Consider the following 18,001-nt stretch of genomic DNA (forward strand, 5'->3'; position numbering starts at 1 on the left):
TCAACTGATCAAGAGAGGAGAAGGCGTGAGAAACCTTCCCTTAAGGGGAAGGAGCCATACGAGGGAGCTGAGATGGAGGGAGGAAAGAGGAAGACGTGTCTGTAACCAAGGGCGTAGCTGGAGAACCCTCCGACGACTCCTTGGCCGGCTTGCGCGGCTTCTTCCTCCCCCCATAGCGCTTCCACTGTTCCTCACTTATACGGGCTGCTCTACGAGCAAGAGCCCGCGCTGGCACAAGGCCAGCTTAATCTTAAACAACAACAACAACAACTGTTCCTCCGACCAAAAAATATAAGTATCACATGTCTCGGTGCGGGAGCATTCTCGTCCTCTACACCGAGTACAAAAATCATGAGGATCAACCTCCACAGATGAACGGAAGGCCCCACACTTACGGCCCTCCACACCAGGGCACAATCTGCAGCTGATGGGGGGGGGGGGGTCTCTCCGGCTCTCGTGATTCCATTTCCATTACAATGAAGCACTGTATGAATATAAAAACACACATCTTACTTATATATCCTTTGCACTAGCACACAGTAAAAGGAAAAGCAAAAAAGTCTTCACGCAGTAAAGCAAACCAAGCATACGACAGAATGGGGCAAAGAGGCGAGCAACACGCCCATCCACCAACGCAGCCGAAAGCAAAGTGACTCCTCTCCTCGCAGTCGAGCTGACCGCCAACTGCCGGACAAGTAGTTAACTACCGAACCACCTTGTTCGAAGCTTACAACCGGTTCAGCTGCCGCTAAGTACCTTCCTATTGTTAAAGGACCGAGGGTTTGTATACGTGTCGGAACAAAGATGCTTCCTGAAGGGAGAGCAGAGGTTTTCACCCACCAAATGAAGCATTCTCTACCTACAACTGGTTCGATTGTGGGAATGTGAGAGAGAGTCAAGTAGAGTTGACGGCGCCAAAAGTTTACGAGAACTTGCCATGCTTCTGTCTTAGTGATCAAAACTTTCTGTTTGAAAGGTGGTTAACAAATGATCCCCTAGTGTTGAAGAAGATGAACGAGGAGACTGTGTCGCTGGGCGTCCAACAGGCAGTACCAGACTTCCAACAGCTGGTGCCAGGTGAGCATAGAAAATGCCAAGCGAGCTGAAGCAAGGGAGTGGACGCCTCAGATGGCACAGAGCATTTTGGTATTGTAAAGTTGTTGTGCGTGTGTCTGTCTGGTTGTGGTGAAGTCGAAGAGGTTGGCAGTGCATTTCGGTGTCTGTGATGGAGGTTGGGACAGTGTTGGTTTTGGCGGGTTGTTGTGCTGGGGTAAGTCGCGTGGTTGTCGTGTTGTTTCGAGCTGTTGGTGTTCTTCTGCTCAGTGATTTGTCGGGTTGTTAAGTTGTTGTGGGTTTGTGGTTCTTGGTTGGTTGGCTTGTGGTGTGATTATCGGCGGTGGTTGTGTCTCGGCTAGCCTATATCCAGCGGATAGCACAGCCTAGCCCTGAGTATATCTGGAGCCAAAGGTGAGCACGTGTTTGTGTTTTGTGTGTTCGGTATTTCGTTGAACCAATTGTCCTGCAGGTAAAAAAGTAACATAAAGGGGGAAGTGTGGCTGTGGGAGATTTCGTCAGCTTGTACGATTAACGTAACTGTGGGGAGTTTGCTTGCTTTTTTTTACTTAGCATTGATTCCACCACAACGCGTCCACAACTCAATGAAAGGGAGACAGTTTTTAATTTAAGCGACTCATGGACTCAACTACGTCCACATGAGTCAACTGAGCGAAAGAAACGAGGTGCAAAGAAAATGGGAAAGATTGGGAAACAGGGGAGAAGAGTTACGATGACTCTCCCACCTCGTTTGAAAGTGAGTCAACATACTTGAAAGCATTCCGATACAACATCGTTAGAAAGCTCTAATCGAGACAGAAGTAAGAGATTTGCCGATAGCCAAAGAAAAAGCATACAACAAACATTTCAACGAAGAAAGGAGAAATAGTCTAGCAGAAAAGAATTTAGAATAACCAAAACATAAGAGCTCGGTTAAACCGTTACCCAAGTCGATGTAATATCAGAACATGCAAAACTCTCTACAGCATTATCATCTCAATAAAACTGTCAATATACCTAATAAAGAAATGTCCCTGTTATTGGCAGACTCGGTTAATGGTACTTGTCCAGCACCATAAAATCGGTGATTTATGGCGCCATAACGGGCCGAGTTTTGGTTATCGGTGCCATAAGGTCCCGATAACTGAGTTATGGCACCATAACATAAATACGCATATAGAGTGAAGATTAATGTTTACCAATACGGTCCTTAGGCGAACATGTTAAACGAGATTCAGACCATGAAAAGGGAGAAGTAGGTACTATTGGACAGCACAGAACCCCATCATCTCTATAACCAATCTGGTTCCCTAGTAGCTGACACTTCTCACAGACACACTATCAAAGAGCTGTCCGAGGCTCGGACTATGTACAGATAAGGGCACCAACACCTACTTCTAACAGGGGAATGCAAAAAAGAGCTCACACTATGGAGGAATTCGGAATGTTCCCCATCACATAGTTAGTTCAATTTGCATTAGAACTTGAAATAAGTTTATTAACTTAAAATAAGTTTACGTAATGTCTTATTTTAACTTCTCGATATGCTTTTCCTGAACCGAATGGGGAGCAGAAGGTGGAGCTATAAAGGAAGTCTCAATACTAGCACTACAAAAATGCCTAGCCTGAGTAGGGATAGCTGCAGATGTAGGGACACAGGGACACTAGGTAGGATAGAGTTGCAGATGAAAGGACACTAGGTAGGATAGAACTGACAGGTTCAAGTCCTGACCTAACTAATTGGTTTTGCAATATATCAGTTTCCCCTCTTTCCTATATCTGACATGTTCAAGCAGAAAGTCCTCAGAACAATCCCCTACATTCTTCACATTTAGTTCAAAGACCACAATCTGCACCCCTGCAGCCAGTACAAACCAAATGTTGATCTACTTCAAATTCCAACATCCTGCTTACAACAAAATCATTCCTACACAGCCTGATGTTATTGGTATTGTTTCTGTTTGAATGCCGACTCGCCTCATCAGCGCGGAGATATAGCTAACTTTAACAGTAGGTAATATTCATCTCAATTAAAAGTTATTTCTGTACCTGGACGACTGGATTATCTTTGTGAAGTTGATGGGGTTGGCCTAAGGGCAAGAGATCCAGTACTGGGCTTGGCAAGGCCCCAAGCTTGCTACAAATATCACAAGTCATTTCTGGAACCTACACAGAGTGGCCCAGCTGGGTTGGTGATTGATCCTCTTCCGTTCAAGGTTTTCTGACACAAGCTTGAGTAGACAATCTGTTATTACATAATCATGAAAGAATTCTCCTCCTCAGGGAGTATGCCTGCTAATGCTGGCTGCATTGCATACGCCAGTTTGTCTTCTCTGGAGAAGTTAGTTCAAAGTGCTTAACTTTGGATGTAACCTCTCCAGTTGCACCTGAGAGGCACTGGCAGGGAGAGAGACTCGGCCAGACCATGAGTTGTAGCTCTGAAGCAAACAGGTCCTTTCCCTTAATTGGTCCATGTACATTTTCACAGGGAAGTCCTTAAGAGTCCCTGAACCCAGACTTGTCACTGTATTCAGTTGCTTCGGACGAGGATAGGGGTGTGATTCCCTTTTTCTCTCCACACTGGCCCTCCTTTCCCATAGCACCAAGCCATCTGACCCTCCCACACCTTAGAAACTCCTAAAGACCTTCCCACCCCACAAAACTCTTTCTCAGTCTGTTTGAGTGTAAGCAGTGTTACCAACATTTTCTTGAGGCTGTGCAGCATTGCCAACCATCAGAGGGTGTTATTTTTCTCATATATATGGGCTTTCTTCAGGGTGTCAGTAATGTCAAGTGTTGGATAATTATGATCCAGATAATTGAGGGATTGGTGTGCGAATACGTAATGTCAAGCTTAGGATGAGATGAAATTGGATAATCACAGGGTTACTGTAATACAAAAACAGTGAAAAACAAAAAGGAAAAGACGTCTGAACTCAACAGTGGCTGGAAGCAAAGTGGAATGCAGACTGACAGCTAGGCAGGGTTTTTTTCTTGTCCGTCATTAATATCTACTTTGTCAAGCCGTCTGCATGACTGATTGCATCAAGCACTCAGTGTGAATTCCTTATGTAAAGAACAAAGTTTTATATTTGTGTGGGAACAACCTAAGTGTTTGACAAACATTCCCCCTCCAATGCAACAGAAAAGATCTCTGTGCAGCGTTATAGTAAGGAAATGAATGGTAATGTAAAGTTGTTTACTACAACTAAAAAGTATTCAAGTTAGAGGGTTTATTGCATACATTTAATTATTGACAACCTTACGAGAAGTATATTATACTCACTTGCCCTTCCATGCTGAATGCTTGGTAACAAGATAACACGCAACATCCTGGTTGTTAGTACCCATGATTCATAACAAAACTGAAAAGTAGAGAAAACTTTATTAATACAGAAAACTTCTATAATACAATTATAATTTGTTATATACTTAATTCCTACATCAGGCAGGAGGAAGACAGTGTGAAACTAAAAATCTAAATGGATTGTTTAGTTTGAACTATCAATTGATCCATCAATTTTGGGTAATTCAAGCACCTGTTGTTTACCATTTAATTAAGAGGAGTCATTATTTAAAAAAATAAGCAAATTTTTACATAATTTATATTTTCCTAACATACAAACCTGAAGGCCTTTCCATAAAGATTTAACTTGCGGATGTGAGCTGGAATGGCTGTTTAACTTTCAGACAAAGTCGGCTGGTAACTTTCAGACAAAGTAACTAAAAATTACTTTCAAGATTTGCTATTTATTCCTAAAATTAAATTGTATTTTTCCTAACTATAAAACCTGAGGTCCTTTACATAAGGATTTACTTTCTGGTAGGCAGGTAAGCCAACCTGCCCGGATGTAAACACTCCACTTTGCCTTTCGGCCCAGGTTCGGATTGAGGGGTGGCCATGAGGTGGGCATATGTAAAGGATCTCCATGTTTTGTATAGTTAGGAAAAATACAATTTACTTGCCAAAAAAAAACCTGTGATTTGTTCCTACCATGATATACAAAGCATTGGTGTCCTTTAATAGAAGAATGACTCACTGATTGATGGGAGGAATACGAGTGAGCCTCTAGAACTGACTGGAGTTCTACACACCTAGGCTACTCCTCCTGGTCGTAAGAGTGAGGAGGAGTGCCCTGCCTCTGACAACTTGATTGGAGTAGTATAGGAGCTGCATGATCAAGAGTCAGACTTCTGGGCCTTTCTGAAATGAGTGAGGAATCATAACACGTCCAAAAATGGGCTGTGAAGAATATTAGAGTCGGAGGCATTAATGTAAAGTTCTGGGAAGGGTTTGCATTACTGCCAGTCTCCTTCCTATGTGTAAGCTTACAGCATCAATCGCCCGACCAGCCAGTGTAAGTTCGAGTCCTATCCTCAACCCAAAGGATGAGGAGTGGAAGTCACTCTTGCATCCTTCTTACCTCTAGAACTGCACACCATAGGTGAGATGCAACTTCTCCTCTTGAAGGAGCTGGGTAAGCAAACACAACCTGCAAGCATCCACCACCAGTCCAAGGAAACTGAGGTCCAAGGACCTGAGGGCAGGCCCGAAGGGCTGGAAAGATAAAATATGGTGGCAATGAAACCTTATCTATCTTCCTGTCTGACATATTCTTCGGAGTGATGACAAGTACCCATCCACTGGACTATCCAACTGCAGAGAAGTCTCTCACGGTCTCGTAATATTCGGAGAAAGACGTGTCATCGCACGCTTCTGCAATGGCAGTCCGCAGCGGATAAAGACACCGACACTCCATGGTGGGTGTCGATCCTTATGGGTACAGCAACCCGCCAATAGGACAAAGTAATGACTGATCTGGATCAACCAATACAAAGTCCACAGCATAGCTCATGACGATCCCGGACGCTTCAACAGCTGCCAACTGACTGCGCTCAGTGTGAGGCGAGTGGTCATGCATCCGAGACGTAGTCACATGACACTCGCCTTTTGAAGGGTTATGCCAAGAAACCATACAAATCGTCTATCTTGTTCGCCACCGATGTTGGGAGACGAGATGATGATTCTCTCAAGGTATGCGCCCATCAGACGATAGTCAATTGCCTTCTAGAGACCAAGGTCCCTGATGGCAATACAGAAGTTCTCAAAGTAGTTGAATCTCAACTAAGGAGAAACAATACTACTATATGCTAGTGAAAGACTAAGGTGAATGCAGACCTACGTCTGCACAGATGAATCAAGAGAAGTAAACTCTCAAGATTCTGAACGTAGAAAAAGTCCTGTCGATGACACCAACCAGTGAAGACGGCTTTAATCCCTGTTGTTTTACAGAGGACTAAAAACGCTAAACCGCTATTTCATTGCTGTTCGGTGAGAAGTCGGAGTTTGAAATTAAAGCGGAGCATCTTTCAATAATGAAAACACAAGGATTGTACTGCCTGAAGAACCGCTTCTCATAGGCTGGATCATGGAGGACATTTCTATTTACTTTGGAAGCAGAGCTGGCAGGGCAGGGAACAGGCGAAGTCTTCCGTTATTCATCTACAATTCTGGGTGAACAAAGAATAATTGCACACCTATGAATTACCAGATGTATTTTAGAAGACAAACTCAGATTGTCTGAAAAAATCACAGCGAGAGCGATCACTGGCAAGGCGCGAGTTACCTGAGCGACTCGCTCCTTTCTTTCATTTCACCCCGTGCCAGAGTCATGACGGTGAGTGGACTCGGCGTCGACGACTCTGGATGCATGCGAATCCAAAGATTACACGCACTCAGGGACTCACGAACGAGCGCCGACACGGAACTAGTCTTAGGGGAAGAAAACCTCTAGGAATAGCAGCAGAAGTGCGAACCGAAGTTTGCGCTTCTATGGCTCCCGACACGCTAGACCCTGGGGACAGCGTGACGGTTCCTGTTCCTGAAGGAATGGGAGAGCCAGCAGAAGACCCAACCGCCTCCTCAGTGAGGAGACAGACCCTTAGAAGTCCTGTGACGAGACTTCTTAAGGGGGGGGAGATAACCTTCTCCTTCTACGGCAAAGAGCCTTAGGAGTCGAAGGGGTGGAGACTGATGAAAATAATATAATCTCGAAGAGGAGGATGACGACACTTGACGAGCTCTCTTCCTCTTCGATTCCTCCAAATTCTGCCAGACTTCTACCATCAGGAGTACATAAATATCACAGGGCAGTGGCAAAAGCTATGTCCAGTGACGTAACTCCAGGGTAGTAGTGGTAAATGAATATGATTACCAGCAGGGGATCAGTACACACACTCGAGGATCAGTATCACAACATGCTACGAGTCACAGGTACAATTCCAAGGTCAGGATAACAAATACGAAGAGCTATCCAACCAATACTGCTGTAAACACAATCATCACTGTTAGCCTGTAAAATAAAGAAAAATGATTTAAGTAATAAGGATATGTACTCCTCTCCCATCCAAGGGCACTGCCCTCCGAAGTGAGAGGAGATCCCCCAAACACCAGCACTACACGCCCCCTCTTCTACCTTCATTCAATAGTAAGTGAAAGGATGAAGGAGAAGAGAAATTACCATAAAAAACAAAACAAAGGACAAACCGCTGAAGTTCCCCTCAGTAATTCCCAAGTGTAAGCGTAAATTTCGGATAAATACACGTCGCGTTACAGGATCAATATCACTCACTTTCAATACATGTCTCATCCTCACGTTAAATACATATCTTGTCCTCATGTTAAAGGGCGAAAGAATGAAAATAATAAAGATGGGCATACCTTTGCTGCCGACTCTAACACAAAGTGGAACAGGCGGCTATAAAGGCTATCACAAAAAGTGGGTTTGTATATTAATTGAAATGACAATTTGTCCAAAATTGCATTTTTCCTAACTATACAAACCTGAGGTCCTTTTACAATAGGAAGGTACTAGCGGCAGCTGGATAGGTCGTAAGCTTTCGAACAAGGGGTTCGGTAGTTAACTGCTTGTCCGACAGGCGCGCGCGCGACTGGGAGGTAAACAAATCACTTTTTGCTTTTGGCCCAAGCAAAAACTGCAGAGTGAGGGGTGGCATGAGGTGGGACTGTGTAAAAGGACCTCAGGTTTGTATAGTTAGGAAAAAATGCAATTTGGACAAATTGTCATTTGTTCCGACACGGCATACAAACCTTCGGTCCTTTTACAATAGGAAGACTCACTTCTTGGTGGGAGGAATCTGAGTCTTTTGTGAACAGACTGGTGTTCGCCCAACCTTGGAATGCCTCCTGGTCGTAAGAGCGACGGGAGGGATCCAAGCCTCTGTCCGATTAATCGGGGTGTGCACCGCAGGATCAATGGTCAGACCTCTGGACCAAGTACTAAGAGAGAGGCAAGCGTATCTCTTCGTACCAGCAAACAAGAACAAGTTTCCTATTTGCAAGAGGCAACATAAAGTTATGGTTTGTTCTCTTGTTGGCATCCACTTCCCCCCCCCACCCCACCCCTTGTAGGAGGAAGTGGTGGATATTCGCTCCCATCCTAGTGAAAGGGATAGGATGGGGCTCTGCGAGTAGCTCACCGGCATCTGTCCCCTTATCCAGCAAGGTGAGACCGTATCCCTTACCCACAGGTAGAGGGGGGGAGAAAAAGATAGGAAGAGAAGCCAGTCACTCTCATTCACTTATCTATTCTTACAGTCACACCAGGACTCGATGCTGTTCAGCTGCTAGGGTCTGGGTTAGCTACACAACGTGTTGAGCAGCCACCACGGGTCCCAAGGAAAACGATCCAAGGACCTGTGGGCAATATCCAAAAAGGTAGGAGGAGGTGCCAGTGGTCTGGTTGTACCAGACCCCTGCCTTCAGTACCTGCGCCACGGAGAAGTTCTTGTGTAACTCGAGGGAGTGTACTTCTAGGTCATCTTGGTGCTGACGAAGAGTCTTCAACAATCAGCCTGGGATGTCGAGTTTCTTCAGAAAGCGCGGTCGCGCTTTCACAGGACAAAGCAGCATCTCTTCGCATCGAAGGCGGTGAAGTCCATTAGGGAGGGGATTGTGAAGGACTCTAACCGATCGTCAGGAACCGAAGGGTTCTGAGTCTTCGCTACGAAGTCGGTACGAAATCGAGCGTCACGAATCCCCATCCCCTGGATGTTCTTGACTTCGCAGGAAAAGTCATGTAATTACCTCAGAGGAAAAGAAGGGAATGGTCGTATGACCTATCCCTCTTCTCGACTTCATAATGTCCTGTACCCATACTGGTCTATCCGTCTGCAGCCGAACGTGTCTCACATTCTCCTATCCCCATGCAGTGAAGTTCTTCTCGGTAGTGGATAGGACACCGACACTCAATGGTGGGTGTCGATGGTATGGGTACTGTGACAACCGCCGTTTAGGACGAAGAAAAGACTGTGTATGGAACAACCGAACTAAGTCCACAGCGAAGTTCGTAACTGACTTGGGCGCTCTGACAGCTGCCGACTGACTGCGTTCGGTAGGAGGCAAGTTGTCCAAGCGTCCCGAGTAAGTCACGTGACCTTCGCCTTAAAAGGGTTATGCCAAGAGACTAAACAAATAATTTGTTCGTCACCGATGCCAGAAGGCAAAGGTGATGACTCTCTTAAGGCATGTGCCCAACAGGCGAAAGTCAATTGCTTCTAGAGACCGAGGTCCCTGATGGCAAGATATCTCATAGTATAGTTGATTCTCAGCTAAGGAGAAACAACACTATGTGTCGTTGAAGACGAAGGTGTACAGAAAAAGCAAACCTACGTCTTCACAGCTGAACCGAGAGAAGGATTCTCAAGATTCTGAACCTGTGCTACAAAGACTGAGAACGCTAACCGCTATTCATTGCTGTCCGGTGAGGATCGTAGTTGCAATAAAAGCGGAGCGCTTTTTCAGTAATGAAGAGACAGGGAAATACTGCCTGAAGAACTGCTTCTCATGGGCTGAACATTTGGAAGTAGAGCTGTCAGGTCGGAGAGTAGGCGATGTCTTCTGACACATCTGTTAATTCGGGGCGAGCAATGAATAATTGCACACCTACGAATAAGAGATATTTTGAAGACAAACTCAGATGTCTGCAAAACTCATTCGCATTATCGCGGTGCGATGCAGCGGGAGACTAGTACAGAACTTCTGTTACCGTGCGGTAAAATGATATTGTTAGAATACAATAAAGTTTTGTACATACTTACCCGGCAGATATATACTTAGCTTATGTCTCTGACGCCTTCCGACAGAAATTCGAATTTCGCGGCACACGCTGCAGGTAGGTCAGGTGATCTACCCCCCTGCCGCTGGGTGGCAGGAATAGGAACCCGTTCCCGTTCTAGAACCAGATTTTCTCTTCCACCTGTCTCCTGAGGGGAGGCTGGGTGGGCCATTCATCGTATATATCTGCCGGGTAAGTATGTACAAAACTTTATGTATTCTAACAATATCATTTTTGTACATGCAACTTCCCCGGCAGATATATACTACGCTGATGAGCTGAACACCCTTGGTGGTGGGTAAGAGACAACTATTTACTGAATAGACATGGTAAACAACATACAGTAACCTCCCCGTTAACACGAGTTCTGTTAACACGATTTCGATCTTACACGAGTCCAAAATCATACAGAAAAATTCTGCTAACACTTATATTCGATGTTACACGATTTGAATTTTCCGCTGAGAGCAAGAGCGCGGGAGGTGTGGCGAGAGTCTGACTCACCCCACCTTTCCCGCGCTCTCTCTCTCTTGCCTGCTGGCTCAGTGTGTAGCCAGCCCTCGCAGTGAGAAGAGCCAATATATTCTAGCATTGGTTAACATAATAAGTGCGTACTTTACTACAGGAAGTACGTCTACTTACGACGGCATTAGGTTCTGGCAGAGCTGTCGTAAATTGTCTTTCAGCATATTGAGTAATGAATCATGTTGTGCTGTCTTTTTATCCTTTTTTACCAATATTCAAACACATGCGTGTACATGTACGTATTTGTTCGTTTGCATTTTCATTGACAAACTTACTAGCCTACATATACATTTTATATCATCCAAACCCAAAAATGTGCATGTATAGTACCTATTATTACGTTTAGCATATGAAATCTTATCATGCTGAACTCCTTGATAATACTTACTTTTATTACTGTATTTAACATTTTTTACTGCAGGCATTCAGACCATCTGTCTGGTCTGTTTACATTTTCTTATCCGCCATTTGCATTGACAATCGGCTACACGTATTATATACATACTTTTATTTATTTATAGGTTTGAATTAAATGCATAATTTTGTTATTATATTTGATTTATTTGCAAAACAGAAATACAAAATGAATTACTAAAATACGAATCTTACCATTTTCGAACAAAATTTTACTTCTGAAAATATAAAACAAAACATCGTCTGCTGTTTTCTCTAGCGACCGTTTGTACTGTTGCCAACACGTCTATGTACGTACGTAGTAATACACAAAGTTTTATTTAACAGTATGTAAATTATTTTTTCTTTATAATTCAGGCAAACTACAGTAATGCATAGATAGAATTGATTTACAGTACAGAAAAAAACATGAACATACAGATAAATAAAAATTACGAAACATTTGAAATTTGAAAAAAAAAAAAAAAAAACAAAAAAAAAAAAATTAATTGTCTGCTGGTGGATGGCTGGGGATCGTCCGGGTCATCCGATTCCATGGTAGTATGCTACTGGTAGTGGGGACAGGGGTAGACTGAGATGTTGGTTTAAACATAAACATGCTTAGTTTTGTTTGAATGGTCCGTTTTTTCTCTCTTCCTTATAAATTTCTCGGAGATGAGCGCGCTGACGGTAGCGGGAAAAAAACTATCGTACGCGCGCTCGACGTATTTTAGCCAAATATAAAAATTAAATATTATTGTATATTATTATATTGTCGTAGCTGTCGTAAAGTCGATCTGTCATAAGTTGCATAGTTCGTAAGTAGAGACTACCTGTATATAAAAATATATAAATAAAGTGGTTTTTTCTGGCAAAATCCCAAAATAAATTAAGTTTCCCATTGCCCAGGAACGTTAACCGCCTTATTTCCATTACTTCTTATGGAGAAATACTTCCCTGTTAACACGAATTCGGCTAACACGCATCTCCGGAACGTAACCCTCGTGTTAACGGGGAGGTTACTGTACGTTGTAGGTAATAAATAAATAAGCCTTGGTTCCTACTTGTTCAGGCGGAAGATTCCATGGCTAATGCCTAGGAATCTGCTTCGCCTCAAGAGCCTCAGCGAGGATGTGACCTATGGTATAAGAGTTCTTGTGGGTCTGTCGATGGGGTCTTATCCATTTACTCGACAGAGCCTCTTACATGACAATATGCCTATGCTAGTGGCATAATTAAGGAGCACAACACCGATCCCGATCACCTGATCCTAACACGAGGGTTAGTGCTTAAGTTGAAAAGAGTTATCCCCAAACTCCTTTCAAACAACCAAAGAAAAAACACGACGTTAACTAAAATTTAACTCACTAGTAAGGATCAGTATCGGCTCCCTATCCCAGCAATGTATCCGCAGACACGTATCAACCAAGAGAGAAGATCTCTCGTAGGTTATCTTGACATCCTTCGGATATGGGAAGTCAACAGAGTTGCATCTCCCGTATGTGACAGCTAATATGTCCTTATGACAATATTGTTAAGGAAAGAACAAGAATACAGAAAAGCTCGCACTTCATGCGCTTTTAATTCTCAGCTGTTTGAAGGAATCATCAATGACTTGTCAAGTGTTAGGAGATCACATTGTCTCAAAGAAGGCCAGGGCATTCTTTGATATAGATCTCTTCTGGGGTGAAGCCTGGAGCCTGGCTAGCGCCTCGCGCCGGCTGGAGCCTTGCGCCTGAATGGGGCCTAGAGCCTGGCTGGAGCCTTGCGCCTGGCTGGCGCTCGCGCCTGGCTGGCGCCTCGCGCTGGCTCGCATCCGATTGGCTCCTCCCTCCTGGCTAGCGCCTCGCGCCTGGCTGGAGCCTTGCGCGTCTGGCTGGCGCCTTGCGCCTGGAGCTTGGCAGAAGACTTCATGATTACTGTCTATGAGTCTGCATGCCTCAAGAGTTTCAGCGAGGTAGGGACCTATGACTGACAAACCCTTCTGGATCATGTCAATGGGGGCTAGCCCGCTTACACGACAGAGCCTTCTCGGATCGTGCCAATGGGGGCTGACCCACTTACATGGCAGAGCCTTACTGTATCATATCAATGGGGACTAGCCCTCTTACATGACAGAGCTTTAGGTTTCTCTTTACTGGAAGGAGCCTTGCGCCTGGATGGATCCTCAATCATGACTGGAGCCTAGCCTTGAAGGAGCCTGGCACCTGGATGGCGCCTGGCTGGCTTCTAGAGCCTGGCTGGTTTCTTCTAGAGCCTGGCTGGCTCCTAGAGCCTGGCTGGCCTAGAGCCTGGCTGGCTCCTAGAGCCTGGCTGGCTCCTAAAGCCTGGCTGGCGCCTCGCACCTGGCTTGGCTCCTCCACACTTGCTGGAGCTTCGAGCTTGGAAGAGTCTCTAGGCTGTCTGGCGATGTCCATCGGACACTCTTATATCTGTCCGATTTGTTCGCCTCTGGCGCATTTGCGCCAGGTTGGAGGCCGCTCCTTCTCAGTATCCGGCCATGACAGCGTTCCTTGGAACTGTAAGCCTCTGGCGTTTTTCGCCTGTATTGGCATTTGGCGCTTGGCTGGCGCTACATTGTCCGAGAGTCCTGAACAACCACATAGTTTATCAGGAGACTGGAGAAGGGTGGAAGAAATTCTTCCCCTTTGAGCTTTTGGCCCCTGGCAAGGGGAGGTGATTTTAGTCAGCTACACCCAGTAGACGACAGGATATCTAACAATACGAGTCTTCCTCCGAGGAGGATCCTTCGTGAACATTCTTTTGCTAACGAGATTCTCTTCTTACATGTTGATGAGGTTCCTCGTTGCAGAATCTTCCCTATCCTTGCCCGAAGGAGGGAAGGAGTCTGGAAGTCGAAGGAGACGACTGAGCTGAAATTGGGCGGAACCCTGATTTCTAGCTCTTATTGTATTCTTCTGAATAAACCTTCTGGGAAGCATTTTGAGCCCTCATCGCACCCCGAAGACCTCGTAGGCAAACGTTTAAAACCATCTCTTCTTCTGTAGATGAAAATGTAAGTACCCTGCCTGGGCAACTAAACTTCTATCTGAAAGCGTTGCGTCAGGAATAGAGGGATTTAGTTTCTTTTGCCAGACATACTATGCTGGCAAGAACCCATTGCCGAGTCTCCATTGAATCTGATGCGAGATTCCAATGCACAAAAATTCACTTGTCTTCTTGGTCGTTTAGGACTAAGAGAAACAAAGAATTCCTTCATAAACTTCCTCAAAGAAGTTTGATGAGGAGCAGTTCCATTTTGTCGGAACACGGAATCTGTGGCCACAAAAAAAAAATTCCATTCGAAGTACATGATATCCTACTCTTGTCGTATTGCGGGTATCGTATAGATCCCGAAGATCTTAATCCTCTGTTATCTCTAATTCCCCCTTGTAGAGACAGAGTATAGTTCCTTTTACTGCGTTCTTTGATAGCAGATATATACATAGGTGATTCTTCCCTCTGAAAGTGAAGAAAAAAACCTCGCTATGTGGTTCACAGAGGTATCGGAAGAGGACAGTTTCCTCATTCCATCTAGCACGATCTGCAGCAATTCTATGTCTTAGCCATGACTATGAGGTCATTTTACCTTGAAAAATCCTCTCAATTCATGTCCACTTCTGGTCAGTCTGCACGTGGAAAGACTCAGAGTGGAGAGGTTTTTCAGGTCTGATTTATAATAGATTCTGATAGAATATCCAGATACTCTTGGAAAAGCCTTACGAAACATGCTGTGAGAAGAACGTGACTTCTGTGAATCCAACCTCTCTAAGGCCAAAATGAGGCATTCATCCTCTCTTCCTTTGACGCCCATTTATCTTAATATCTGTTAAGAATTTATAACTAGGGGAAAAAAGACAAAAGTTTATTCCCCTTCTTTAAATTAAAGATGTCGTATATTGCTACCTCTCTTGGTTCGAGGAAAGGAAGCAGTCTATAGGAAGCCTGTTCGTCTTCTACCTTGCGAAGAGATCTATGAAGACTTTCCGCAGGTTCTCAAAACTCTTTTCAATAAATGTTAGACATACGTTAACAGTTATTATCTTCGATCGAGAAGGTTCTCACGGACATGCAAAATCTTGCATCGAACCTTTAAGGATCGTTACGTTCCGTGTCTGTTCCCAAATAGGTTCTCTTTTGTTAACGCGAACAGGGGCGAAAAAAGAGATTCTCGATGCTCTTTGCGATATGAGAGAGTCGTTGGAATTGGCCTAAGTTGATTTTAAAAAAAAAAAAAAAAAAAAAAAAATCATTTCATCATTCCTTGTAAGCGACCCCTTTCCGATGAAATGGGTAACGAAATCAGGAACGAATCTTGCCGTTACCGAGCCTCCGAGAGGCTACTGGTTTGTTTGTTTGTTTGTATGGTGTTTTTACGTGACTTCCGAACCACGTCGAGAGTGAACTTCTATCACCAGAAATCCACATCTCTCACTCCTCAATGGAATGGCGAGAATCGAACCCGCGACCACCGAGGTTGAGAAGCAAACACCAAACCAACCACTACTGGACTCTTAGGTTAATAACTCGCTAAAACGAGAAAATATCTTGGATGGTACTTCTGGCGCATTGCGCCAGGCTGGCGCTTCTGGCGCAATTTGCGCCAGGCTGGCGCTTCTGACGCTTTGCTCCAGGCTGGCGTTCCTTCTAGTTCTTTTAAGGTTATGTGCCAGAACATCTGTGCCCTTCATGGTACCCGGACATCCTTCACGTGTTAATTCCGTTCTTAGTAGGAAAAAACTTTTCTATACGTAGTATAGTCCATTCAGGGAAACAACTTCTGCCACTAAGAGAATGTTTCCCATCCGATCACCCATCTTCTCTTGAGCAATATCCGATTCTAAAAAAGGTTGTGTGCGTTTCTCGAAAGGATGAGAGAATTATATTATTTCGTGCTCTGCCGTATTAGACTCCTTTATAATACTGTCACATTGTGGTAAACAGCATTAATCTAGGAAACCTTTGTAAGGATACTAGGAATTCTGTAGTTAACCTCGGTATAAGCATAAGACTTGACCATACCGTAGTCTTAAAGTGAATTCTCTTCTACTACATTCATCTTCTCACTAAGCATGTACTCTAATAAGCCATGCTTTCGTAAGATGAGAGCATCATATAATATAGAGTTCCGCTGCGTTAGAATCCTTTAATAATGTTACCTACGGTAAACAGCATTGAAAGGTTGTAATATCTTTCTTATTGAAAGCTTCTTAGAAAACAAAGGCAGACAATATTTTATTTATGTTTGCTTAACTATCCCCTCCAATCCGAGGCTAAACCGCGATTGTAGGGGAGAGACACGGTTAGTATTCCATCCCGCAGGAGAGAGGACATGTAACCAACCACTCATGACCGACACCTACATGTTACTGCGTTGGTCTCTAAGGCGCGATAGCAGTCTCCGTTAGCCGTCTGGCCTTACTCTCCAGAGTTGCCAGCTACTCCATTAAATAAAGGAATCTTATAAAATTATCGAACTTCAGGAAGTTCTTATTAATGCATATTTAAGCGAAAACAAGACTTCGATAAATCTAGAAGCTAAGTAGGTGTTGTCTTTAACAATCCCTTTAAGCGTATCCGTCCTTCCTAGGAAATTCCTGGAAGGATACTGATAATTGAGTTGCTCTACAAAGAAGTAAACTACGGTATGTGTGATTTGCCGTATCGTATTCTCATACAGCAGATACTCAACTACCTTCTTTCCCTGCCGCAGGCAGATAAACGGAAAATTTTTACTGTCTTCGTTCTTTTCGTTAATAGAATGATAGAAAGAGTATATATATCTCCTTAAGGAAGGAAGTTAATCCAGGAACTCTTTAAATCTTCGTGATTTTCCTCATAAATCGCGGAAGAGACAGAATTCCTGTTCGTCTGTAGGGTTACGGAAGGAAGTAGATATTTCCTATCCGCCATCATACCCAAAAGTCGATGAGATTCTTATAAGAAAAACTCCCAAAGCGCTTGCCTCTTCATAACGAGGGAAGAGCATGAATGAAGGAGGAGTGTGTCCGCATTACTCAAAGAGGAGCCTCGCGACTGACCTCTCTCTCTTAAGAAGATTTGGAATATTCTGGCGCCTGGCTCCTTGCGCCTAGCGCCCTGGATAGTTCCGCGCGCCTGGAATGGTTCCGCACGCTAGAAAGGAGACTCGCTCCTGGAACGTTCGCTTGTGTGGAAGGTCCCGTGCGCCCTGATAGTTCCGAGCGCCTACTAGACCCTTTTAGAAAGAGCCTCTTGCCCGGAAACGTTCAATGGAAGGATCGTTCTGATTGCCACTGTACTATAAGGCTCCTTGCTCTAGCCGTCTGTTTTTCTGTTGCAATTTGCACCAGGCTGGCGCTTCGTCTCTTTGAAGGCGCCTTGCGCCAAGAAAAAATTTCTAGAACGCTGCTCGCGCTCAGTTGCTAGAACGCGGCTCGCGTTTGGTTTGTAGGAACGCGGCTCGCGCTAGTCTGTTTTCTGGAACGCGGCTCGCTGCTGGCTGCTTGGAACGTGGCTCACGCTAGCTTGCTGGAACGCGGCTTCCTAAGTTCCTGGCTGGCTCTTGCTCAGTGTTCTCTGTTTTCAGAGAACGCGCTAGATCATCAAAACATATACATTCTTCGTCTTTTCGGATGTAAGATGAAGAGACGCACTTTTTTAAGGATGCCTTTTCAATGGCTATCCTTGGCAGTCTGGACGCTCTACAGACCTGCCGAGGGGACGCCTGACCGGTGGGGATTCTCTGAAACCCCCTTACGGCTTTCGAATTCCTTCTCCCATGGGCTTGGGAGCTTGAAAGAGGTCTAGGCCTGGGAGCGAGACAGAGCCGATCAGACGCACCCTCCACTGCAATGGGGAACACTAGTAATCACTTCTTACCTTTCAATAGCTCGCATTTTGAGCCACAATCC

General features: G+C 44.6%; 2 protein-coding genes across 4 annotated transcripts in view; one reads left to right on the forward strand and one right to left on the reverse strand.

Annotated features, from left to right (window-relative positions):
- Nucleotides 1–4,470, reverse strand: part of LOC135205170 (dnaJ homolog subfamily C member 13-like) — a 43,214-nt gene extending 38,744 nt beyond the window's left edge. Inside the window, exon 1 of the mRNA XM_064235533.1 lies at nt 4,340–4,470. Within this exon, the coding sequence (XP_064091603.1) occupies nt 4,340–4,404 (65 nt within the window). The 5' untranslated portion in view covers nt 4,405–4,470. The remainder of the gene's footprint in view (nt 1–4,339) is intronic.
- Nucleotides 1–18,001, forward strand: part of LOC135205298 (dnaJ homolog subfamily C member 13-like) — a 683,293-nt gene that overhangs the window by 197,665 nt on the left and 467,627 nt on the right. The gene's annotated exons all lie outside the window — the stretch shown is intronic.

The sequence above is a fragment of the Macrobrachium nipponense genome, chromosome 49 (genome assembly GCF_015104395.2).
Source record: "Macrobrachium nipponense isolate FS-2020 chromosome 49, ASM1510439v2, whole genome shotgun sequence".
Lineage (NCBI taxonomy): Eukaryota > Metazoa > Arthropoda > Malacostraca > Decapoda > Palaemonidae > Macrobrachium > Macrobrachium nipponense.